Source organism: Cupressus sempervirens, chromosome 11, assembly GCF_028749045.1.
Source record: "Cupressus sempervirens isolate cs-2001-9-10 chromosome 11, ASM2874904v1, whole genome shotgun sequence".
Classification (NCBI taxonomy): Eukaryota; Viridiplantae; Streptophyta; class Pinopsida; order Cupressales; family Cupressaceae; genus Cupressus; species Cupressus sempervirens.
The window spans coordinates 416,247,199-416,275,126 of NC_143128.1; the positions used below are offsets into that span (position 1 = coordinate 416,247,199).

Below are 27,928 nucleotides of genomic sequence, written 5' to 3' on the forward strand. Positions count from 1 at the left end.
TCCATTGCTTTCCGAACTTTCATGGCTACTTGTTCATATACAATATATGCATTGGGTGATATTCAAACCATCTCTGTTGTGCATGATTGTTACATACAGATTATTTCAAAGTCAATGGATATTTGTTTTGTTTGTTTGTTGAAGACTCTACAGAAAACAACATACTCCACAGAAAACAACATAATAGCCTTTGATCAATGATATCTTACACAACAATTCTCCATAGACAAGTGACATGGTATTGTCTTTGTTTGCATATACGTTAAGCCTTTGTATCACTGTTTTGTTCACATTACTTCCATGTGATATTACTGGGATATATTTGCTTTCTTATGTTCTTTCACCGTTATGATAGTATCCCACAATATGGTCTCCATTTTGACACATAATTTTTCATAGCCGGTGATGTGGCATATGGAATCCATTTGCCCTACCACATATAATTGCTGATTGGTTTTTCTCATTGAACTTTTATCTGCTGTTCTCTCCTCTACAATGACTCTCTGTTGAACTCTCTGTTGTGCATGATTGATACATACAGATTTTCTCAAAGTCAATGGATATTTGTTTTGTTTGTTTGTTGAAAACTCTACAGAAAACAACATAACAGCCTTCGATCAATGATATCTTACACAACGATCCTCCATAGACAAGTGACACGGTATTGTCTTTGTTTGCATATACGTTGAGCCTTTGTATCGCTGTTTTGTTCACATTACTTCCATGCGATAGTACTGGGATATATTTGCTTTCTTATGTTCTTTCACCGTTATGATAGTATCCCACAATATGGTCTCCATTTTGACAGATAATTTTTCATAGCCGGTGATGTGGCATGTGGAATCCATCTGCCCTACAACATATAATTGCTGCTTGATTTTAATGGTTGAACTTTTATCTGCTGTTCTCTCCTCTACAATGACTTTTCCATCAAGATATGTAGACTCCTCTACAAATAATAGTGGCTTCTTTAATAGTGCTTTATATTACTGTTGCTTATCTCTGCCATAGCCATCACATTAAAGCTTGCTTTACGTTCTCATTTCATTTTAATCCAAATAGATCTGTATATACTTTAATATGTATACTCTTCATAAACTGTCTTATTGCTGCGCCACAACAAATACTTCACCTTGCACCATTTTCATCATTGGGAAGTTGATTGATTCATATATTTATTTGCTTTGACATTGATTATGCTGAAACATGTAGTTTTGTTCATGCTCACGAAATCTTTTGACATCAATTACAATAATTCTATCAATAAAATTATCAATGTCCAAAGAGGCCACAAACAAATCTAATGGACTGAATTGTACAATAGAGCCACAGCCAGTAGCGGGCACACCAAACAGTCTCTGCTAAAAGACCAAACAAGAAGCAAGAAGCCAGGAGAAGAGCCTAATACCCAAGAACCGAAGGATAAGGCCTGAACCAAATGTTGATGGAATAGATCTCTGCAAATAAAACAACACTGCTCTTTATTTCTGTGTGTCCCAAATGCAGATTGAATGTTGTATAAATATGTGTAGAGGAGACATGTTTGGTCTATCAAATAATGACCTTGAGTGTTGATGTTTGGTAGTCTATCAAATAACAACCTTTAACTCTCTATAAATAACTCCCTCTCCGCAAATGTAATAGCACTACTCTTTATTTCTGTGAGTTCCAAATGCAAACCGAATGCCGTATAAATATGTATAGAGGAGACATGTCTCTATGGTAAATTTAACTTAATAACTATTAGACAATATTAACACAAAGTGTATATATATATATATATATATATATATATATATATATATATATATGTATGTATGTATATGTGTACATGTATATGTATATGTGTGTGTGCATATATATATATATATATATATATATATATTAGATTCATGTGAGTTTATCTAACTCATGATTAACTAATAACCATAGAAGGACTATCTCTAGATTAATGCAATCCAACTGGAGTTACAACATTAACACCGAAGGCGAGTACAAGTCCTAAGTTGTCTCAAGGAACCACTGAAGGTAGGGTGGAGCTGTCGAGTGTAACCGCAACGAAGTCTCATAAATCTGGTGCGGCCCTGAGGAGCAAACAAAGGCGCAAGGCAACCTACAGATAAAGTGCCAAACTCTATTCCTCAGTGTATCTGAAGGAGGAGGATAGGCTCCTACACTCTAAATAGATAGTAAAATCTTCCCCTAATCTCTTAATAAGCAAAGCAACGAAAAATAAAATGTGTTTCGGCTTCCAACTCCCAAAGGGAGCAGAGGTGATAGATCCTATCCTCCTTGGCAATCTAATGGTCTGTCTAAACGTAGAGCTGGTGCGAGCCCACCAAAAAAGAACCCAAAGAAATGACAAGAACATGGGATCATTGGTGGGTGAGGTAAAAAGGGCGAATAATGATCCCATCCAAAATATCTATGTAGTGCTCAGCATAGAAAGCCATCCTTGGTAGGAGACCTCCCGGAGGGTTTATCCAAGTCACAATAATGTATTGTCTGTAGATATCAGCCCTAAAGAACCCATTCAGATCCTAGTAGGGAAGGAAGAAGGTGAGTCAAGGTGTCCAAGGAAAGTTGAAATGGGGGAAAGCGGTCAATCGAGATCCCAATAGAATCAAGGGCAGAAGCCTAAGAGAACCAGCAAAAGGCTCTACCAGTGGGGTCAAACTCGACGAACTCTACTGAGGTGTAATATGGTAAGTAGGAGTATCTATCATGGCCCTCTGAGGAGTCTGCAAAGCCTTGAGTCGATGAATAAACAACACAAGATCGAAGATGGTCCCCAATCAAGGAGTGGATCTATGACATTTGAGGATACGTCGAAGCACGAGGATTTGGACTCTCTTAACTAAAGCCCAATTGGACTCCAAGAGAGAGGGCCCTCAAACCATAAAACCATAGAGAACTATCAATCTAACCAGCAAGTCCAATAGGGACATCAAGGTTCCTAGAAGTGATGTCTGAAGCACTGTTGCTCAAGCATAGCAAGTGAACCCAGGCCCTTGTTAATCTTGGGTTGCATAGTAAATCTCAATTTGAAGTGGGACCTAGAGATCTTGACCCCCAGATAAGTATAGGACGAAGTAATCTTAATCTCATGACCCTAATAGTAAAAATGGAGGTGTGAGGTCTTCAACCAGTTGAAGACCACCACCCAAGTCTTGCCCAAGTTCACAACTAATTGTCTCATGTCACAAAAGGAGGCAAGGCCATCAAAAATCCATTGAAGCCCCTCAAGGGAAGAGGCCAAAAGAACCATGTCATCAGCAAAGAGAAAATAGATATCAGGACCTGATGTAAGTAACAACCGTACCCTAGGAGTAAGATATCCTAAAGGAAGGACTCCAACTCATCGATGTATATGCCAAAAATAGTGGGGGAGAGAGTGCAACCCTGCTTCACCCCAATAGTGCTCTCAATAGGATCTGAAAATCCCTGCTGAGTTGTAAACCTGCCAATCACACACTCCTAAAGCCTCATGATGGAAGCCAAACAGGTCTCTGAAAGCTCGATGTCTCTAAGTCTCTAGAAGAGAATAGTCTAAGGAATAGAGTCAGGCTTTGCCAAAGTCTACAAAATAGCGGTCGACCTTCCATAAGCGATGTCGAGCCTCCTCAATGATAATCAATAAAGTCAAAATATGATCCATGGTGTAGAAATCTGTACGTAAACCAACCAACCCCCTGACCCGACTATGTCGAAGATCAAGCTCCCTAGAAACAATGGTGTCCAACAATGTACCATATAGTTTGGCAAAAGTATGTCGATATTGATACTCTTGCAGTTAGATCTATTAGATTTCCACAATCCATGCTAATGTGCTATCAAATTTCTGGATTTGATTGTGTATAATTTTTTTACATCAACGTTTCGGATCATACTACATGATCCATCATCAGGATGCTAGAGAGAAAAGAGAACATGAAAAATTAGAATGCAGATCCAACCAGCTGAAGAAATAGAAGGGAGGGGGAAGGGGAGGAGAGAGAGTTAGTTGATGAGACATGCCACCTAACTCATAAGGAGAAAAATGAATTAAAAATAAAAATAAACCAAGGGGGGAATAGAAGGGGGAAAGAAAGACCCCAATCAGAGGAAGCCACCAAGCACAAAAAATAACTTAAGAAGAGAAAACTGAAGGAAAAGGATCGAAGAGAGAAAAATACACGCACCGACGAACTAAAGGTGCATCAACTTGAATAAAACCAAGCGAGCAAGAACAAAGAAGCTCAAGAAATGTAAAATTACAGAAAAGTCAAAAAATCGAAGGGGACTAAGCCATAAAAGAAGAAAGAAATATATAAAATCCACCGAGCACGACAAAGAATAAAGGGGGAGAACTGAGAACCCAAACACTCGTACATATAAAGAAAGAAAATACAACAACCAAAAACAAAAAAGGAAAAAAATAGACAAAAGAATAATATAGAAAAATGTATATATGCATGTCTATACGTGTATGTATGTGTATATACATATATACATGTATATATGTATAATAATGTGTATATACATATATATCTGTATATACATATAAATATACATATATACATGTGTAGACGTATTTATATATATACATATATATATGTAAAAACATATATATATATATATATAACTATATATGCGTATATATAAACATATATATCCATGTATATATGTATACATATATATGTGAATATATATATATATATGTAAATGTTATGGTTACTTCTATATGTGCGAATAAAATAGAAATTATATATATATCAATATTGTTACAAGTATATCTAAATATATATCACAATATTATATATATATATATATATATATATATATATATATATATATATGTGAGCCTATAGACCTAAACAAGAAACCACGAAGAGGAAAAAAAAAAAATTTAATTTTTTATTAAAGATATTGTGGTATATATTTATATATATATGTAGTAATATTATAGCATATTTATATAAATCTCTATAACGATCAAAAAATAAATAAAAAATTAAAAAATATATAAGAATCTATATAAGCCTATAAACTAAAACAAAGAACCCCGAAGAAGAAAAAACACAAATAAATAAATAAAAGGATGAAAGAGAGAAAAAAATTAAAGTGAAAAATGAAAAAAGGAGGTAGGGGCGCCACGAAATTAAGCGAAACCACACATTGAAGAGCAAGGGAAAATAACAATGAGACAGACCAAGAAACCACTGAGTGTGGCTAAAGCAAAGGAAAAAATGCCAACATACCAAAAAATTGAAACCGAGAAGACGACCACAAGGTTAAAATAGGGAAATAAAAAAGAAAGAAAAGCACACGCATATGCAAAAGAGAAAACAAAGGAAAGAAAATTAAACACTAACTGAAAAACGGTAAAATAAAAAATAAAAATAAAAAAAACAAGAAAACGATGAGCTCACCAAGTCGAAGGGCCAGGACATGGGAGAAAGGGTGTGGGGGGGGGGGGGGGGGGGGGGAGAGGAGAGAAGGGAGAAGAAGGAGCCAGAGGGGAAGGAAGGGACAACGGGAAGCTCGAAGAAGGGGGAGACGCGACAAGAAAGAGAGCTAAGAGCGCGGCGGTTTGCGAAGGGAGGATAACAAAGGATGCCAAGAACTGCTTAAGGTCCATCCTTCATCGCGATTGAGGTTAGAAGGGTTATCATTGATGACAATGGCTTCCTTGAGCTTTCTTTTAGCGAAGTTGTCTTCCCTGAACACAATTTGCGTCCTCTCTAAGCAGATATGATGCTTAGTAGAGGAAGAATGATCAGCTTCTTTGTTCTTGCTCGCTTGGTTTTATTCAAGTTGATGCACCTTTAGTTCGTCGGTGCGTGTATTTTTCTCTCTTCGATCCTTTTCCTTCGGTTTTCTCTTCTTAAGTTATTTTTTGTGCTTGGTGGCTTCCTCTAATTGGGGTCTTTCTTTCCCCCTTCTATTCCCCCCTTGGTTTATTTTTATTTTTAATTCATTTTTCTCCTTATGAGTTAGGTGGCATGTCTCATCAACTAACTCTCTCTCCTCCCCTTCCCCCTCCCTTCTATTTCTTCAGCTGGTTGGATTTGCATTCTAATTTTTCATGTTCTCTTTTCTCTCTAGCATCCTGATGATGGATCATGTAGTATGATCCGAAACGTTGATGTAAAAAAATTATACACAATCAAATCCAGAAATTTGATAGCACTCTTGCAGTTGTCGGGGTCTAAGACTGACCTAGTCTTATAAATTGGATAGATGATGTGTCACGGCCAAGAGTCTGGAAAGCCAATACACAGAGCCTTGTTAAAGAGCAACATGAGAAAGGAGCCAAGAACTGTGAGACCAAGATTGAAGAACTCCGTCTGGAACCCTTCCTCACCCACACACCTGTTGCTACTCGTATATCTGCCAGCCCCACTAAGGTTGCACAAGGTGAAAAGGTGGCAACTAGGAAGAGGCCTGAGGTGAAGCAATTGTTGGTTGGATCATAGAGTGGAGGTTTGGGAAATCAGCGCTCTATGATCCAAAGTAGAGGGGGGAGGTTGTTGATGATTGAAAGGGTATGCCAAAAGCGTTGCGAAGATCGAAGAAGAGAGGCACAAAGAGATTTCAACTGCATAGAAGTAAAATTCTGCTTCTTATGGCCAAGAAGGTGGCCATAGTCAATCTCCAATTGATCATGCCCAGGGGAGGAAGTGAAGAAAGAAGAACGAATTGAGCGGTGAAAGGACTTGCAATCCTCATCAAACCACTGATTCAAGGGACAATGCTATTGCGCAAGGGTTGGCAATATAGGGCAGAAGAGCAATTGGGGATGGAGAGGAAGGAAGGGTCCTAAAACACAACAGAGAACAAGCAAAACATGGAGAGCGCGTCCATGGGGTTAGATAAAAGAGTCATGGGGAAGGAGTCGTCTAAGGTGGTGGAGGAAGAGGTCATGGTCCCTCTCGGCAAAGCAAAAGGAGTGCGAGCAGCACAAGTGGAGGAGGTGATGGCGGCGGGGGCCACCCCAAGAGGTGGAGGGGGCCTGAGCAAGGAGACGAAGGGGTGAGGGGAGGGAGCAGGGATGAAAACTGGAACGGCGAGGCTAAGGAGGGCATGGTTGGCCAAAGGGAGGCGAGAGGCAGTGAAGTGGCTAAAGAAGGGGATAAACGAGGCACAAGTGAGCGCATAATCAACAACACTCACACTCCCAAGTGGTTCTAGCAAGTGAAATGCTCAAAACTTGGAAAACAAGGGAGCCAGTTCAAAATCACCAAGTTTAAGGACTCACATAGCTGAAGAGGATGGCAGCCATATCTAGTAAACGGGCCCAAGCAATCCGCAAAGAGACGCTACAAGGCAATAGTGCTTGTATCAATCTTCACAAAGAAAACAAAGTTGGACCCACGATCATGGAGGGGAGTCTAGTGGTCCCTAGTCTATGCATTAAAATCACCCAAGACGAAGACACCACCCAAGACAGAGGACCTAACAATGAGCTCGTAAAGATCCTTAAAAGGTTCCCCACTCTTAGGGTTGTAAACGACATAATACGAGTTCGACAAAAGTAGCAAACCACAATGAAGTTGTCCCTGAAAATGATGTCCGACCGACACCGATCCACATGAATCTAGCAGAAGAGTCAGAATGCGCAATGGAAGTCGTGTTGAAAAGACGGTCTCTAACCAAGCAAGTGACCCCACTCGAACTCTTGACCCCCCAAGACCACCTGACCTCATCCCTGAAAGCAAACAACTGTTGATAACTAGAGAGACCTAGAAAAGGACGGGCGAGGCTCTCGTGAGTCTCAATGGCGAAGAGAATGTCGATGGGACCAAGAGCGTGCTAAAAAAGACTAGGTAAGGAACATAAGGTACCATTGCCATTCTAGTAGTGGACAAGTAAGGAATCACTAGGGTGCTCTACACTGACCTCCTACCACCAAAACCATCATTTGGACATAACGGCCGGCCTAGCTTCCCAAACAAGGGGAGAGGTATCCAAATAACAGCTCTACGGTCCCTAATGACAACCCATTTGTCATCACATCTTTGGCATCTGCTACAAGACCCCGCACTTGTTTTAACTCAGCAGTGTGTGTTTTAGTGAGATCCTCATCTAGGTAGACCTTTGAAGGAAAGGGGTAGAGCTTTCTTCTAGCTTTGAGCACACAAAGTCTATCAGAGAGATTATGGAAGTAAAGGAATGGGGTGGAGTCATAGCCAATCCAAGCCCTATCAAGAGAGATATCAAAAAGATGAAGTTGATCTCTAAGGAATGCATCTGCCCTATTAAGCAGATTTGAAGTGTCAACTAGTGGGAGACTGCGAACTTTCAAGTTAAGTTCCCATGCTCTCCAAGTCCTTTCCTCAACAAGCTTAGATTGGACTATGGCCTCTACCCCAATCAAAGGAGGAAGCAAAGCTAAAGGGCCATTCCCAATTGCAAACAGTAGCCTAGGATTTCAGTTGAGATTCAATTTTAAAACTAAAATAGGTTTTGTTTGTTGTCTAAAATTTGTTGCATTTGTTTAAGTTGTTTGATCTCTAAAACTTGCTCAACATGTGAGTCAAGTTGTTATTTACAATCTACAAATTCTATGATAATAGACAAGACAAAGGCAGAAGTTCTATGATAATAGACAAGACAAAGGCAGAAGTCGGTGAGATTCTTATCTTGAGCTTTGTATTCTCAACCTGTATAGCATCAATTCTACCCTTGAGGATTACGTTCTTTGTTTCCACTTCATCCAATCTATCTAACAGTTCCTATAACAATGTAGTATCTATCAAAGGCTTCCTCTTATAAGTGTGGTGAATAAGAGGTGGTCCCTAAGAAACATCTTCAACAGGACTGGAATGGACATCCTTGCCACAAGCAGGATGCCATCTCAAACAACCGAGCAAACAACAAGAGCGTGACCTGTTACAGTAACCAGTGTCAATGTGGGCAACAACATCTATCAGCACACATACGGAGACCACAAAAGCCACAAGATAGCAATGCCCAACCACGGTGGTAGAGGATAACAAAGCTGAGCACAAAACGAGGATTTGTAGGGAAGCCAAACACCAATGTTGCAAGCAACCTTTGGAGAAGATAGACACAGAGAAGAGAGGAAAACAAAGCCTGACTGCAGAAAATTGAGCACACACCATGAGCAACACAAAACCGAGCCGCAACAAACACCCAAGTGCAAACCTGACAACAAAGCAACCACAACGGAAAAAGCATGTAGGAAAAACACACTGGGATCATGATGTAAGGCCAAAGTGAACTTGCACTGAAAGAAGAGAGTGAGCCAACACGCAGAAACCGGCATACAATAATGACGAGCAGTGAGCAGACAACAAAACCAAACAGAACTTAATAAAACAAATGGCCAGGCAGCAAGGTCGAAGCCACCGTGGAGCCAACTAGACGATTGCAAGGGAAACAAGGACACCAAGACACCAACGACAAACACGAGAGAACCTACATTCAGTAGCCATGGAGGCAACACAGGCAATGAAAGAGAAATCTTGTGATGCAGAGAGTAGTTGCAAGAGATATCACAGGTGTCATCGCGGGAGAATGAGAAACTCGCCACTAGCAAGCATAACACAAATTAGAATTAGGACTCCATTGAAACTCTTGATCAATCAAATACTTATCAATCTTGATGTACCATGCACAGAGATCTTATTTGAGGCCATAGAGAGCCTTTACTAATTTGTGAACCCGATGATCTTTACCTATCACATGAAAACTTGGAGGCTATGTCATCTAGACCTCTTTCTACAAATCATCATCGACAAAAGCATTCTTGACATCCAACTGATGAATTTTCCATCTAAACTGAGTTGAAAGAGCAAAGACAAGAAGAATGGTACTCATTTTGGTATAAGGAACACAAATTTCCTCATAGTCAAAGCCCTCTTTATGTGAAAACCCTTTTAGTTAATAATTGTGCCTTAAACTTATCAAGTGTGTCATCAATCTTATACTTGATCTTATGTACCCATTTGCAACCAACGGACTCCTTCCCTAGTGGAAAATCTGACAACAACACACGTGTTGTTTTTCAAGAGACTTTGATCTTCAACTACCATAGCATGTTTCCATTGATGAAGCCCTAATTTTGGCAAATTGAGGCTTCATCCGAGCTTTCTCTCCTGCTGCTTTTTTAAGTTTACCTTTAATATCATTTCTTATACGATTGATCATTAGCAATTTTCGGGGTGATGATACACTTATTCAGCTATATCACAACTTTATTACAGAATTTGAATCAAAGATAAATCTGCTTAGACCTGCATACTTCATTGTCATGCTTTAAAGTAGGTGCACAAAAAAGAAGGCTATTATTAGCCTCTTGGAGGAAACATTTGAAAAGCTTATCTAGATAATACAACACATATCGACCCTACAGTATATGCAAGCTACCTTTGTCAAGTTTATGAAGACAAGAATTTGTCAAGTTTTACAAAAGTGCACGTCTCTATTTTCTGCTTATATAACAGTAGTCTCTTTCAGAATCATCTAAACTGGATTTTGCTTTGATTTATCTCTTACTGCTTAGAGGAACCACTCACGGGCTGGACACTTTATCATACTATCCAAAGCATTAGCGAGACTCAGGCCTCAAGTCCGAGGAAGTCAATTCAAAGCATTGTGTTATTGCAGAGGAAGACAAGAATAATCAAGAACAGAGGTTGCAGGATAGACGAGCAGGGACAGAAAAATCTCTTTTAAGGTCATAATCATTCACCACTCAGGAACCGAGTGTGTTTGCCATACTTGCAAATGGATAGCAGCCGCAGCAGCGTGGTGGGAATAATCTTTTTTGCAGTCCGAGTATAGATTCTTGGAAATCCAATGATCTTCAATTGTGGGGGTTGTCTCATTCAGTTCTTACAAAATAACTCCCAAGTTTAAACCGATCACCAAAGTGCACAGAAGTTTATAAGTATGTAGCAGCAGTCAGCAAACATTTGAAGGAATATTGATCACGAAGGTAATGAGAGGAATATGAAACTAAAACACTTACCAGTACTAAATTTTCCTGACAGAAAATTGTCTAAAAGATAAAGGGTTTGCAGCTATGATTTGATAGTAGATAGAGGAATCAGATAAAAGGTTTGAGATAATTAAGTCTATCACCTAGCCAGGAATATTGCAGTGCAATGATGAAATAAACAAGTTCTGCATATCGTAGGTTCATGAGATCGATCTTTCAAACATAAGAACGATTGATACCTTACCTTGCATGGAATTACAACTCATCTTACGAGTGATTCAAGATTAAAATGCAAAGAAATGACCCTGCCATAAATGGTATCCATTCAGCACTCGGTATTTAGAGGCACTAAAATATAAAAGCAGCAGCATAGAATCTTTTCACGGCTAGTCATCTGCTAAAGAAGGCGAGGAAGAAGATATAAGCATGGATTTGTATTTTCCTAGCAATTTCTCAATTAACTCTCAAATTGTCCATGAATTAGAAAAGAAATATATTAATCTTGAGGAAGCATATGCCTGACGTTTGAACCGGTTGCTATTGTTCGACACAATGAATGAGGTTTTGCAAAGAAAATCTGCTGTGCCGCCATACACACAAATTCCACAAAGAGGCTGAGGTTGTCACAGTAGCAGGCTGAGCAGGCATGATCTTCTCAATAGTGTTGTAATGAAGATCGAGAGCATAGCAAGTGTTGAATATGGAAATAGTTTCAGTACAGTGACTAAACTTCTGGAGAATGATTTGAGAGCATCATCCTCAAACGATACATAGAAGCCATTTTATTAAACAATAATATAAGGAAACGACAATATAAAAGAACACTAATTAAAATAAATATTTATAATATTTTATTCATGAAGGGGTGTCATTTTTAAAAGGACGTGACTTTCGAGTTTGAAAAGTCACATTCCCTTAAAGTGTTGTGATATAAATCATAGATGTGAGTATCGCCGATTAATCGGCGATACGAGATAAAATCGCAATTTTTTAGGGCCGGCGATTTAGTCACCCCAAAAATCGCGATTTTTTTTTGCAGATTTTTTTCAAAAAATCACAGATTAATCGCCTAAAAAATCGCCTAAAAATCGTGATTTTTTGCAAAAAAAATCGCCCGCGCCCGGCAGTAACATAAAGTGACGAAAAAACACATTTTTTTCATTATGTTTTTACATTGCTTAGGGCGTTTTGGAGAGGAGAGGATAGAGAAGGAGTTCTTGGCAAGAAACAGGCGGAATCAAGTGCATTTGGAGGCCTTTTGATTCGATTTCTTCGTTACTAGGTAAATGATTTGAATCTTTGTTTTTTGTTTTTGCAAGAGATTGTACTTTTTTTTCTTGCATGTAAATGGATAAAAATACATTCCTAATTAGTTAGGAATGCATTTGATGAATGTAAGCAAGATTAAATGCATTCATTTGCATTTTTTTCCATTCTAGATCGAATTTATGCTAAAAATTTGCCCTTTTTAAAAAAATTTGAAACCATAGCAGCTAGTTTGTTTGAATGTTATTTGGATTTCAATTTATTGGTGTTGTTATTGGAATGTTGCTTGAATTCTTTGTTTAACTGTTAACTTTGATCTTGTTATAATTTATTTATAGTTTTTTTTAAAAATTTGTATGTGTAGGCAGCCCACAGCAATTTTAAATGGCAGACAAATGGCCATTGACTCCATGCCCCTCAGGCTACATTGGCACCAGGCCAAAGAATGCGAGAGATCAAGCATGGAAATATGCCTATGAAGCACCCGATGAACCAACCAAAGTGATTTGCATTCGATGTGAAAAAGTAATATCCGGGGGCATTTACCGGTTCAAATATCACATCGCAGGGATCTCAAAACATGATACGAATCCTTGTGAGTACAACAGAAGAAATAAAAAGGTTTGCAAATGCCTTGCTCGCAGCTGGAGAGCAAAATAAATTGCAAAGAGAGCGGAATAAATTGCATGTCAGGGCAGCCATAGCAGAGACCCAGGGCAGTTTCGTTGATGTTCAAGAGGAGGAGGCAGCCATTGAGAGCATGGCTGGCTCTTATCGTGGGCCGCGTGTCCGCAAACAGGGTGGTTTTTTTTCACGAGTTCCACTCCCACTCCCACTCCTAGCACTTCCACACCATCAGGATCAGCAGGTGCTTCTGGGATAGGGAGCTATTTTGTGCCGAGGCACACACCTAGTGCACAACCTTCATTAGAGGCCACTAGATGGAATAAGGAGGTCCATGACCAGTTGGACAATGCACTAGCAGATTTCTGGGTTTTCAACAACCTTCCTATTAGTGTTGTTGACAGTCCCTATTGGGAGGCTTTGGCCACAGGGTTGACAGTTTCAGGAAAGGGGTACAAGTCCCCTTCTCGTTTTGTGTTGGGTGGCAGGTAAGCAAATAATTTTATTACACCCAATTTCCTTTTAATTTTTAACTTTTTACTTAGTTCTAAATTTTAATTAATTTATCTAGAAATTAGAATGTTGATTACTAAAGTCTAAATCAATTTTAAATTACTAAGAATCTAAGACATAACTAAATTTTGTTTTTGTAGGCTTATTGGAAATGTTGTTGAGAGGGCCAAAGCATTTGTTGAGGAACAGAAACAAGAATGGACAAAATTTAGTTGCACCATTCTTTCTGACAGGTGGACGGATGGGAAGAGCAGGACCATTATTAATTTTTTGGCCTGCTGTAATGATAGTGTGGTGTTCCTAAAATCAATTGATGCCTCCAACAAGGTAAAAAATGCTCAGACATTAGCATTGATGTTGGAGAACATGGTCTTAGAGATTGGCATTGAAAATGTGGTGCAAATCATCACAGACAATGCCGCTACAATTGTATCAGCAGGTAAACCGTAATTTTATGTTGCATGTGCATTGTGAATTTCACAACAAGAATTTTTAATAGTTTGATATATTTGAAAAGTTGGAAACTAATTAGTATTTGCTTTTACAATTGGCAAGAAAACTCCTACAGCAGAGGCACCCCACTCTCTCTTGGACCCCGTGTGCAGCACATGTCCTTGACCTTCTTTTGAGGGACATGGGCAAACTTGAGTGGGTCACTCCAATTGTGGAGGATGCAAGGCGGGTGACAAAATACATATACAATCACCCATGGGTCCTTAGCCTGATGAGAGAGCACACTGATGGCAAAGAAATTGTCAGGCCTGCCATCACAAGGTTTGCAACGATTTTTTTGACATTGCAAAGCATTCTCGATAATTTGGCTTCTTTGAAGCAAATGTTTGTTTCCAAAAAATGGCTTGCTTCCACATTTTCAAAGAAGAGTGAAGGAGAGAATGTTGTGCGGATTGTGTTTGATAAATATTTTGAAGATAAGGCTGATGAAATAGTAAAGGTAACTACAAAACTTTAAGTTTTAGTTTACACTTTACAACTTTATAACATACTAAGTTTGTAACTCAAGTAAATAATAATTTTGTAACTTGTCAACTAATTTCAAATTTATATTGCAGGTGTCTGAGCCTTTAGTCAGAGTTTTGTGTTTGGTTGATGGAGACCAAACGCCAATGGGTGAACTATATGAATGAGGCCATGGACAAGGCCAAAGAATCTGTCAAAAATTACTACAAGGGGGAAAGCATCAAATATGAACCCATTTGGCAGATCATTGATAGAAGGTGGAATAATCAGCTTCACCAACCCATTCATGCAGCAGGATATTTCCTCAACCCACGTTTTAGGTATACTGTAAGCTCATTCTTACTCAAATTTAAGTTAACGAAGACTTGAGTTCATTTTGCTTTCGTAGGGTGTTGGGTGTGTACTAAAATTGCAAGACTTATTTGTTTTTGGTTTTTGGTTTTAGGGCTGATGGTACATATGCAGATCCTGATGGAGAGGTCATCAGAGGCCTAAGTGAGTGCGTCGAAAAGATGGTAACCAGCAAGGAAACAAGAGATAAAATCATCGCTGAGCAGGAGATCTTCACTTCAGCAGGAGGCAAGGTGTTCTCCACTTCTCTCTGCAAGAGAGCAAGGCTTACACAAACCCCAGGTAATACATTTACAAACTTCTGAATCTCAAATGCTAAATTAATATTTATGTTTCACTTTTTGTTGTCTATTAGTATTTTCTAACTTGTACAATTTTTGTGATGCAGTGGCTTGGTGGACCACTTGGGGTGCAAGCACTCCAAATCTTGCAAAATTTGCTCTCAGAATCCTATCACAGCCTTGTAGCGCATCACATTGTGAGCGCAACTGGAGTTGTTTGAGGCCATCCACACAAAAAAGAGAAACAAGTTGTCCCAAAAGAGGATGAATGACATGGTCTATGTGCAATATAATCTTAAATTGCGCATGAAAAAGGCGCAACAAGATCCTCCTGGGCCAATTGATTTGGATGAGATAGATCCTTATTATGATTGGACGGCACAGGAGCAGGCTCCCTTATTTACACAAGAGGACATCTCCAATTTGGAGAGGGAGGCCGCGAAGGAGGCTGTGGAGGAGGAAGAGGGTGGAACTGGATATGACATCGATTTGGATGACATCGAGGAGGGCGATGATGAGGATGATGACATTGAGCTTACTGCAGAGGACCTTGACATCTTGCGCGCAACGAATGTGGAGATACCGACATCTAGTTCTATAGCTACACCATCTCCTGCATTGGCACACACACAGACACGGGCACAAACCCTGCGGGGTTCTAGTTCTAGAGCTTTACCCTCTCCCGCACTCGCTAGTAAAGTGACTGGGAAGAGGAAGATGTAGTCCTGTATTTGACATTTGTACTTATTTGTAGTCATGTTGATGTGCTTATTTGAACTCTTTACATTTGACACTTTATTTATGAGAATACTTCTCATGTGTTGTGAACTTGTTAGTTGTTAGTAATTTAAAACTTGTCACTACTTACTTGTTAGTAATTTACCGATTAATAACTCTTTTTGCATTGATACATATCTAAACATGATTGTTTCTTATGTATTGTTAGTAATTAAGTCATTAGATGCAAAAAAACATTGAATTCTGTAAAAAAAATCGCATTTTTTTATTAAAATTTAGTGGTTTTTTAGTTCCCGATTTTTTCCCCGATTTTTCCTGATTAAACTTTTTCAGGCCTAGGCGATTAATCTCCTCAGGCGATTTTTACATCAATGATATAAATAATGAAAGAGTATTGAACAGAAGGAAGCAAGGAGAAGATAAAAGACAGAAATAAGGAGAAATAGAATGTTTTTGAAGTCGTGGTATACTGAATATTGTAAATGAAGCACAAACTATTTGTACTCATTTTTTCAAATTTAATGCAAGAGCCCTGTTTTCTTTATTCATCTGGAAATCCGCAATTCAAATACTTTGTTCAGATTTATCCCCTGTGATTATATATATATATATATATATATATATATATATATATATATAATATAAACATTATAGAAAAATTAATTACTACTTATGGTGAAGAAGTTGATTTCACTACGAGTCTTTGATTATCAGAGTTTGCATATGAAATGTTGTCTACATGAATTTTGTCTAATTGGTTTTCCTAAAGATATTAAATTCAATTAGACTAGGGATTGTGTTGCGTATTAAAGCTTTAGTCTATAAACTATTGGACTGTATAGTATTGTCTCTCAGGGTTGTATATTAGAATCTAGAGAAAGTTTGACTCTGTTTGCCCAAGGCTGGATAGGAGACTGGTCTGCATTTTATTATGTAAATGTGAGTTGGTGTCCGAAGTCTTGAAGCCCAATATTCAGCTATATCCATAACTAACAAACACTACTGCCTTCATTCAGAAGTATTCATTTTACAATTAAGTATCCCAAAACATTCATATAACTTTTATTTTAATCGAGTTTAAAATTTTGCCAACTTAAGAACTTACAAAGTTTAAATTCGCTATAGAAAAGCTTTGAACCAAGTGAATAGGGCTCAAGGTGAAGGTTTACCCGCCTAAGTCTAGCGAAGCCTAAAGTGCAAGGAAATTGAATCAAGAAGTTATTCTAGTTTGTTGCCCAATACTAACAGAGTAATCCTATTAGAGAGTTGGCAAAGCTCTTGGATTTCCAATCTATGGTTCTGAGAACCAACACCCATTTTAGTATACCTTGGCCTTTGAATATGTCTGAGGCTCAAGAATACTGCGGATATTTTCCATAAGAGTAAAGTTGATTGTAGTACATTGCTTGCTCTTATTCCTAGGTGACCTACCCTTAACAAGTACATCATCATGAAAGTCACTAGTGGACTATGCCCACCACTTAGGCTAGAAAGTATAAGAATCAACTAGATGTGGAGCCTATATTACTGCAGAGAGGCGAGTGGCAGAATCTCATCTAAATTCCTCCTAATAGGTGAACTAAATGGAAGACAAACATCCAAATCTATAGCTTGTATCGGTTGAGTATCAAAGCTCAAAACTAGGAAAGAGGGCTGAAATGGAATCCTATGAGTCTTGCCAAGTCGATGTTGGGATATCTAACCAGTTATGGCCAACTTGACGGAACTGAATAATGTAATCCGAGTTCCCTGCATTTCTGGCTTTGCAAGGCCAAGGTGGATATACCTAATCCTGAACAAATCACTTAAGTCCAAGATAATTATAATAGATCGATTTGGATATGAATGCAATGAAAGTTTCCCAAATGGCAAGGATTACAGAAAACTTCAAACTTGCAAATTATGAATTAAGAACAAAAGTAAATGATTATGTAAATGGTGAGGATGCTTTAACTAAAGAATTATTATTATGGATTATTGCAACAAATGAATATATTAATTCTTCAAAGGAAAAGTATGAAATAATTGCCAGCGTATGGATTATGAATCGTGAATAATGTAAAGACCAGTACCAGAATTTTAAGAGTAAATAAAGTCAATATCATAAGTTATTAGGTACAACTTTATAAAGTTCTATACACTTTAACCATAAACAATTTAGTAATCAAGACGCGACAGCTCAAATATATAGATGCACTTTTAAATTAGTCTAAAATGCACTTTAACTCCTATGGTTAGGAGACAAACTAGACACAGATTCAGAAACAATTAAATATTTCACAATATCTGCGGTGATCAAGTTTAAAATGCTACAATTGACCCTATCCACTTAACTACCATATAAATTATTTACAGAATTTTTAAAAAAATTATAAAGGACAACTTAAAAATATTTCCAACTTTAAAAATTGAAATAAATAATTATGCTTGCCGAAAATAAAATTGCAATAAAGACACTCCTTACAGATGATCCATCCACTGCAAATTTATCCCAAAATTGCATAAATTTTTATCAAGTAATCCAAATCCACAAGCTTTGCTCAAACATTTAATCTTCACCAATTGAACATAATATATCAAACATGTGCATATATCTTTTTACATATGAAAGTTGTAGGAATTGGGGTTTGTTTTATTTTACATTCCTATTTATAAAGGAGTAAATAGTTAGATGGTTGCCACCCAACTATTGTGTCCCTTTATAAATCACAACTAATTAAAAAACTAATTGCGTAAACTAGCCAAATTATATCCTAAGAAAACTTTAGGCATATAATTGTGTTGCTTATCCCATGGGGATTCTTAAACTGCATCTCTTGTGTAATCATGACAGGTATTGAACCATTTGGTTAAGACCTTCCTTGTGCGTTCACTCAAAACCTGAATTATTGTCTCATCTTTAGTCTTTGTTCATGAAATCTACTCCAAATCGTACAAGTTCTTCATCCTCCGCAAGTGCCTGTAGCAAATACAAAGGAGTATAAAAAGTTGCTACTTTGAATTAAAAACAAAAGGTTCGACTCCTTGCGTTCAGCATCAAACTCATGATGTTGATATCCAATCATTGTGTATGAAGGCTTCAAGCGTCTTTAGAGTTTTACAGGCTTCCAAAATCCATAACTATGAAACTATCGCATGTAGAGAGACCATCTCTTCTGTGTGCGAATTGTGCATATCTAGTCTTCCAAAGAATCGTCTAAAAGTCTCAATCCAACCCTTATATAACTGCTATGTTGTTGTTACCATCGTGATGTTATTAGTGTCTTTGTTACCAATTCTACTGACTATTCCAATTTCAAAGGTAACATGGCATTGCGTATCTTCAAACTGAAGGATATCGTAGTTCATGAATACACGTTATGACTTTCAATGCCTTTTCCATATCTTCATCTACGCGAAGCTGCTACTCCATGCTTAATGAAAAACCATGTATAACATCCATTGACTTTGCACGCTCTTCATACATTATATACCAGGGAGGATGATGTTCTAGTCTTGGTCTTTCATCGAGATCTTATCCTTTGAATCTTGTCGTATACTTTGTTTTAATGTGCTTTTTGTGTTACCATTATTTCACATTTGATGCTACAATATATTGGGGCAATACGATAGATCCTCATAGACCTTCAGACATTTATCATTCATATCTCTATGGTTTTCTTTAGGCATTACGACAAAGCAAAACAAATACTGAGACTCATCGCATCTTAGTTATTACGGACTTTGAAAGCCCCAACATCTGATCATATTCTTCGCAACAGTGGTAGCATTAATCTATATCCAGTCTATGGGTTCCTCTGTCTACAACGACTTCACCATTTATAATAGACTTCCATTTTTTTAATCTTCTTGTGCAATACAAGAACATATTATTTGCTATGCATGTCCCAATTTGGAGTATTTCTTATTATGTTGTATATTGTTGGCCTTCAATATCATTGTCATCTTGATTGTTGAAGTCTGCCATAGATGTGTCGGACTTCATTGTGACCATTTGTTATTGCAAAAAAACTATTATTTGTTGAGTGTCCATTTCTGAAATCTTTAAGATTTTGATTGAATCTATCTGTGTACAATTCATATCATACTTCTAACAAATCCAATTCATCTAATACAAACATTTCCACTATCATATTTATCGTAATTTCATGGAGTGGGACTGCTATCTCAAACAAGGGTTGTAGAATGTTTTCAAGTATTGTAGAATTGCCTTCAATGTTGTTAGTTCATCTTGACTTTCCTTTCTTCCCTATTTTGGAAACCAACATTGCTGCATTAAATAAATCTACTTTGAGACAATTGCTTCATAGTAGTATACAATCTTTCTTCATATAGACAATATCATTGTTGATATATCAGTCAAGTTTGTTATTAGTGACACACACTTATTCAAATTGTGTATAGCTACCGAGCTTGTTGAACAACTTACAGTGTTTTCCATGCATTTCAATTGTCACCGAGTTCTACAGTTGTTACCGAGTCCTTTGGACAAATTCCAGTGGCCAACGAGTAGATTTAGTCAATACCGTGCATTTCAATATTTGCCAAGTTTATCAGTGGTTACCGAACATTGCAATGTCTACCGAGTTCGCAATTCATGTGATGCAAAGCCAATATTAACTGAGCTACTTTATGCTAACCAAGTGATTCAGTGTTTGTCGAGTTGCACAATATCTATCGAGTCACCAGTGCAAACCGAGTTCAAGACTACTTGAAAGTGATCAGTATGGACCGAGCTTCTACGTCCACCAAGTGCATGACGATGTCGAGCATTGACAGTGAATGTTGAGTATTAGAACCTCACCAAGTCAGTCTTTAGAACCCAAGTGTCTTCATGTGGGCCGATTTTGTAATATTTGTGTTAACTTGTATCATGGCCAACTTTGTAATTATGTAATTTGGATTGGTATATATATGTAATGTATTGTACCATATCATTGTGAATGAATGTGTGTATGGATGTAATGTGAATATGAATGCGAAAAGTTTAACTTATGAATGCAGCAAAAAAGAGTGAATTGCAAAGGCAATAATAGCATAAGGAGCAACAGAGACATATCTATCACAGAAAGGTGATCAGTACACAAAGGAATCTCTTTCAACAAACCTAGTTGCAAATCAAAGATCTACTACTACTTCATCCTAACAGGTGAACCAGTCAAAATCCTTTAACAAAGTAGACCTAACAGTCTTTCATAAACCTCTTTACCAAGTCCATACTTCATTGTATGTTTGTAAATCCTCTCACAAGGTGGACCTAGCAGTCCTAATTGCTCCTAACAGGGCAGATCATCAGAAGTGATCAATGTAAGCCTTAACAAGCCAACTTTATGTTGCAGTACTTAAGTTCATGGGTGTCATCCCCACCCCAGTTTTACTTTCTATTTGGAAGGTTTCTGAGTCACCAAATCTTTGTGTCAATGTGTTATGGATGCTTTCATGTTTTTAGTTTCTCATGCATGCAATTAGATCAATTGTGATGAATTAAGTGGTAATTGAATTATTGGATTAAGAATTGAAATTGTTAAAGTTTTAGAAGTTACTGATTCACCCCTCCCCTCTCAGTAACTTAGCATAGTCTTGAATATTTCCAACAATCATAACAATAATGATATAGTATATCTCTGATTAATGCATTTCAAGTTCAATTAAAGAAATATTATCATACATTTGACAAGGTTCACCAAAGGAGATTAGAGGAAGGTAAAATATAGTATTTGAATAAGTTCAATAGAGCACTTGTTAAGATCAAAGGGAGGATACCTAATGATTTGTTTGCTAAAATTGAATAATGAAGGATGATTGTGTTAGAAGGGAACAGGAAAATCAAAGGAGTCATCAATAAGATGTGTACAATTATTTCAAATAAGGAACTGAGATTACTTGTCTAGGAAGCCAAGAAAGAGTTATTGACAAATAAGAGAATTAACGTGATTATGTGTGAAAAATAGATGAAATAATTGAGGAAATTGAAGAAGCAATCAACATGATACTGTTGGAGAATCAGTGTGGAATACCAGCATCAAAGAAGTAAAAGGAGAAGGGAAGTTGTTTGAGCCTTGTAAGCCAGAAATTACTGCTAGCACACCCAAAATTTAAGGAGGGGAGGTGAAAGATGATAGCTCAGACGAGGATGAGGAAGAGAGAGGGGGACAAGACATCTCTTCAAGCTTAGAGGAGGAAGGCTTCTTGATGACACCTTGTGACACTAGGGAGGAAGAAGGGATGGTCGTAGAGCACACAACAGAAACATCAAATGAAATTGAATTTAATCATGTTGGAGAGGGACAACCACTAGGATTAGTATCAAAAAATGCATTAGAGCTACCGAAGGGTGATACCCTAGATGCATAGACAATACAAAGGGGATTGGATGGCTATATGGAGGTCGCACGATAAAAAGTTGGCACTGGCAGTGAACTTGTCAGAGCAGTTGGCAACCGAGTTGGCACGACAGTGGGCACAGGAGTTGGTACAAGAGTTGGCGTAATAGGTGGCATAGGATTTGGTAGAGGAGCTGGTAACAAATTTGGCACTAACGTCACATTAGGCATAGTTGGCCACAAGATGACAGTTGAGAGTGGACAAATGACAACTAACAGCACAAGGAAATTACCAACCTTTCTAGATTGGGTAGCAAAGAGGACATCTTTTACACCCACCCAATTATCAGCAGTAACACATCTAGTTTTGCTGAAATAAATACCACATGCAAAGATAGTGGATTTGCAGTTGATAATGTAGGGAGCTCATGCCAATAGGATTACTACCTCCCAAGGGATTGAGACAATACAACCGGTTGGACATGTTAAACTCCCACACCACTAGAAGTAGTACCTACCAATACGGTAGCTAATGTAGTTTCTACCCCATTGGCATGAGTACCTACTCCACTTGTAGGAAGGGAATAGAAAAAGGGTGAAATGGATGAAAAAGTTGATATCCTTCGAGCAAAATTTCAGAGAGGTATAGGATATCCCACCTCCTTCGCCCATTCATATGATGGGGCAACTTGAGGAGGGGACCAACACGGCTCAACAGGTAATAGAAGTAGAAGGTGGGTTTCAGCATGTTGGAGAGCAGGAAGGAGTGGCCAGAGACAACCCCATCCCTCATTTGGGGACTATGCCTAATGATTCATGATGGAGTTGGAGATCATGACTTCCACAACACGGTGATGGACCTCAAATTTTTGCAAACTTTAGGGCCTCCATTCAACAAATAGTGTTGGAAGCTTGATGAAATATTATCATTATTGTTACGAACATTCATACTTAACCAATTTCTTCAATATATTTTCAATAGGTAAATGTGACTTACCAAATGTAATATGTTCTTTGGTGCTCACAACCGTAGTTTCTTGGTTCCCCCAATCCTTAGTTGGTTCCTCCTTAATACCACAATCACACAACAGAAATAGAGAAACAACAATTTGCAAGACAAAAAATGGGCTTCTTATTATCTCCAAAAGTATAGAATTTCAAATTTCAAAAATACACATATAAAGCCACATGAGTGTTTCCTTACAATATTTTGTAAGCCTGAGCCAAGAACCACCACCCAAAACTGCCCTAGACGACCCTACGGGTCCTCGTAATATAGGCAATTTTTCCACTGCCCAAGAAGGTTCTCAAAATTTAGTCCTAACCCTCGAGGCCAACCAACCCTTAAAAAAAAAAAAATCATATTTATTACATTAGAGTTGTCTCAAACAATTTCAAATAATAATTTGTGGTAGCCAACTTCTAGTGGTCATAACTTTATAACATAACTCTAATTGGCTATTATAACCAATTTTCAAAAACAAAGTCTCGTAATTTACAACACCCTAAAAACGTAAGCGCAGTAGGTCGGGACTCAACCTTGTTTTGGAGCCTATAAAGCCTTCAAAATTGAGCTCAAAGATTTTGTACCAAATATTCCCAATAACTTCACCAAAACAAATGTAATGGCAATGAAACTCAACTACCAGGCTAATATATCTAAGATTAACCTCCACCTATGAAATCAGAACATTCTGAGCATATATGACAAACTTATTAAAAATAGTATGTTTCCACAAATAGCAACTCGACACTGAAACAACCCTTATTGAGAAAGACAGAAAATAGAAAAACAAAAGAAAAGAAAAAAAATTGGGTGATGCAAGACTTCCCTTACACCCAAGATGCTCCTCTATCAAACAACCAAAGTAATTTGACAAGTGACCCTGTCACGTCTCAGGTCTTCAGAGGGAGACCAAGACAGTTAACCCCCTCTCTTGTCAGCTATGTTGAATCTTCTAAAAGTCATCATTTCCATTTGACTAGATATTCATCACATGTCATGTTCCTTGTGCTTTTGCCAATATGATTGTCTAGTAAATCTTCAATCTCTTTTGTAGCTGAAGTAATTGCTCAAATACTCCACTATGCTTCTGTGACCTCATCTTCAACACCCCCTTCATGATACTCTATCAGATCTCAAATGTTAAATACTGGTGAAATATTCAGCTCAGTGGGCAACTCTACTTCATAAGCATTTCTTGAATCGCGCTTCTTCAGTATCTTACATGGTCCAAACTTCTTAATTTTCAACTAATTATATGCACATACTAGAAATCGCTCCTTTCTCAAATGAACCATGACTTCATCTCCAACCTGAAAATCCTTGTGCCTCATTTTCTCATCTACCTTAGCCTTGTACTATGTATTCATCTTGGTAATGTGCTTCCTCACCTCTTCATGGATGTTCTTCAAGTGCTTTGCAAAATCTTCAACTTCAACACTAGTTACCTCCCCTTTGTTCAACTTCTTCAATTCAGAAGCACTTATGGGACTACTTCCATACACTATCTGGAATAGTGATTTACCAATGCTCCTATTGACAAAATTATCATATGCAGATTTTGCCTATGGTTAAATCAAATCCCATCCTGTTGGCTTATCTCCAACCAAACATCTCAGCGAATTTCCCAAACTCCTATTCACCACCTCTATCTATCCATTAGTCTGTAGATGATGTGATAAGTTGAAATTCAAATCTGTCTTTACCTTCTACCACAATGTACGCCAAAAGTACCCAACAAACTTGGTGTCTCAATCTGAAACTATGCTCTTTGGTAGACCATGTAGTCTCGCCAATTCTTTGTAAAACAATTATGAACATAATTTGTTTTCTTGCAGGCAATGAAATATTGAATCATGCCCTTGTTGAGTCTTTGGTAAACCAAGAACAAAGTCCATACTAATATCCTCCCACGACTTTTTTAGCACAAGTAATGTTTGGTATAGCCTTGTATTCTAGTTTGCTCCTTTTACCATCTGACATACTCAGCAACTTTGTACAAACTTCTTGACATCTTGCTGCATGTAATATCCCTTTCTGGATTTTACCCAAAACCCTTAATATTAAGTGCAGATTTAAAACCGTACAGTAAACCAATACTTGATACAATTTCCAAAACTTTAATAGATTTATAACCAACAGATTTCAATACAAGAAAATTCAAAAAAGTTCGTTTATTTCCTCCAATATTCAGAAATACATATATGCACTAGGAATTAATAAAACAATCCACCCAAAATATGTTACTGTATTATACAACAGCAATACAATAACATGCAACAATCCAAGTAATCCAATTTTATACATAGAAATAACAGTCATATTGGAAATATAAATAAAACCTAAAAGAAGGCTAGGTTTGCGTCCAACCTCCCAAGTTTCCTCAAGGGTTTGCATCCTCAAAGAAATAACCAGCAACTATTTCCAGCTCCTAGGTTAATATTTGTTTGAATATTATAATCTTCATATATCCTCACGTGTGGAGCTTGTTGTCCCTTTATAACTTTTTCCAAAGTGATGCACGCTCTTTTAAGCAATGTGGGATAAAGCACCCTTTTCGTCCTTTAGTCACTTAAGTGAACATAGTAAATTTTTAAAATAAAGTGACAAATTAAATGACTTTAATAGTCACTTACTCAGGACACCATATAATCATCAGGCATTAAAATAGCTGACCAAATGAACTTAGATAATCACATACAATAACTCGTTGGAAAGCTCTCGGCGAGACGCTTCCAAGCCAACACTGAGGTACCGAAAATACTGTGCTCTGTTTACTTACTAAAAATAGTAAGTATCCAGACAACCTACCAAAACTGCTCCGATGGGTCTGAAATTGGAAATGCCTAGGCCAAACCTCGAACTGAACCCTGTAAAGAACCTTTCCGCCCCTAAAACCTAGGCGAAGCGAGCCAGCACACAGAATTATAATGTCCCAAAAAAAGGGAACATTACACTGCAATTGTGGCTAGTAATAATTCTCACTAACCAGAAAAATGGTTTTCTTTCGACCAAAATGTCCATCCAACCCTCCACTATGCTTCTCCTTGATGAGATTCTCCCTCATAGAACTCTTTGGAGCACACAAGTGACTTCCTTTGAATAGCATACCATCCTAGATGATGAAATCCACCCACTTGGTTTTGTCTAGAGTGACAGATTTTGTACAAGCTTTCCAAGCTGCACCAAAATAAGGGTCCTCTAGATACAAACTTTTGTGTTCCTTGAATCCAACAACCTCAATCTGCATCTCTGTCTCTAAAAGTTCTCTCCTGCAAAGAGCATTTGCAAGCTTGTTAGACTTCTCACTCTTGTGTTTCTAAAAAAATGTATAACTCTACAAAAACTCAACCCATTTCAAATGCCTCTGATTCAACCTTCCTTGAATGTTCAAATATTGCAAAGCTTGATGACCAATATACAAAACAAACTTCTTAGTAAGAAGATAGCATATCCACTTCTTCAATGCTTAAAGCATAGCATAAAATTCTTGATCATAAACGGAATATTTTCTCTTGGCATCATTTAACTTCTGGCTGAAATAAGCAACACATCTACTTTCTTGGTTCAAACAATAACTATTGCAGTACCACTAACATCATAGCCTACTTGAAACACCTTATTAAAATTTAGAAGTGTTAAAAAAGGTTGTTCTGTCACTTATGTGTAATGGGATTAATTTTGACAATATCTGGTCAGAAAAAGCTAGAATTAAATTAAAATTTTTACAATCTAGTCCCTATGAACTCCTAACAAATTTAAAAAGCAGATATTATATAATATGTTCTAGAATTAAGCATCCAAACAAATGCAATCAAGTTAATAAATCAAAAACTCAAACTGCAATAGTTTATAAATTGGAAACTCAAAGAGTTGTAGATTAATTAAATGTGATAGTTAGCATGTAACAAATTAGATATTTCAAAGTTGATTGTACTCAAAATAATTTTATTATAGAAAGGAAATATAGTTTAGAATTTTTAATGAAATTCAAATATGCACCAATACTTCAGTGTTATCATAAACATTAAAGATTTCATGAACTAGTCACAATTCATTTATGAATTTTTGTGTAATTTTATTCTGAGTTTAATTTAACAAATTTCAAGTTTCCAAGTTTCTACCTTGGTTCAGGCCGATCACAGACATTAAGGTTTAGTGGCTTCATTTTACAGGCCCTTCCTTTTGCAAACTTTGCTTGGACAGCTTTTTCCATAATCAGAGTTTCTTTCTTCCCCTTAACCACTTGTAACAATGAATGTTATTCATTAACCTATTTATAATTAACCATGGTTTGTAGCATAGTTCAAAATATCTCAGTTATATCAGCAATAAGTCTACTCATTGCGATATTTTTTGGCTCCTGAGAAGTAATATCAACTTATCTTGGATAAGTCATCACAGAGAAGTTTCAAAGTATCACAGAGAACTTCGTAAAATATCGACGGCATTTGTCTATTTTATCGCGATAAATAGCAAACTGATCGCCTGATGGCCCAGAAAAGGGAAAAACACATTTTCCTATCGGAAAAACAGATTTGGGGAGGAGAGAAAGGGAAAAGAGGAGAAAGAGAGTTCCATCAGGATTGGATAAACAGATTTAAGTTCCCGATATTTTCCCGAGAAGTTTCCGACTTATCTCTGATATTGTCTGATAATCTTTTTTTGGCCCTCAGAGATAAGTTGCTGATAACGATATTTTGAACTATGGTTTGTAGTAATTGGCAATCTCTAATTGCTTGTTTTTTTTAATTATGGAACCACTTCATTAGATTGTTGTAGGCCTGGTGAATAAGTTGGAGTGAAAAGGGATTGTTCAAGTGTAGAAAGCCATGCTATTGAATCGGCAATAATATTATGTCTCTTGCAATTGTGCCTGAAACAAAAACAAGAGATCACAGAT

At 37.4% G+C, this 27,928-nt stretch overlaps 2 protein-coding genes across 3 annotated transcripts in view; one reads left to right on the forward strand and one right to left on the reverse strand.

Moving 5' to 3' along the window:
• Window positions 1-27,928, reverse strand: part of DGS1 (dgd1 suppressor 1) — a 145,383-nt gene that overhangs the window by 39,604 nt on the left and 77,851 nt on the right. The window lies entirely within an intron of this gene.
• On the forward strand, window positions 14,499-15,229 carry LOC149530223 (uncharacterized). The gene is made up of 3 exons (XM_089811144.1): window positions 14,499-14,649; window positions 14,775-14,962; window positions 15,069-15,229. Exons 1-3 carry the CDS (start codon window positions 14,501-14,503, stop codon window positions 15,227-15,229), a joined length of 498 nt encoding a protein of 165 aa, XP_089667270.1. The 5' UTR covers window positions 14,499-14,500.

Bases quoted from the DNA above. Each gene is read 5' to 3' on its own strand.
- LOC149530223 (XM_089811144.1), top strand. From the start codon at position 14,501: ATGGACAAGGCCAAAGAATCTGTCAAAAATTACTACAAGGGGGAAAGC. The intron at 14,650-14,774 runs GTATACTGTAAG...TTTTGGTTTTAG, and splicing joins TTCCTCAACCCACGTTTTAG to GGCTGATGGTACATATGCAG. The intron at 14,963-15,068 runs GTAATACATTTA...TTTGTGATGCAG, and splicing joins AAGGCTTACACAAACCCCAG to TGGCTTGGTGGACCACTTGG.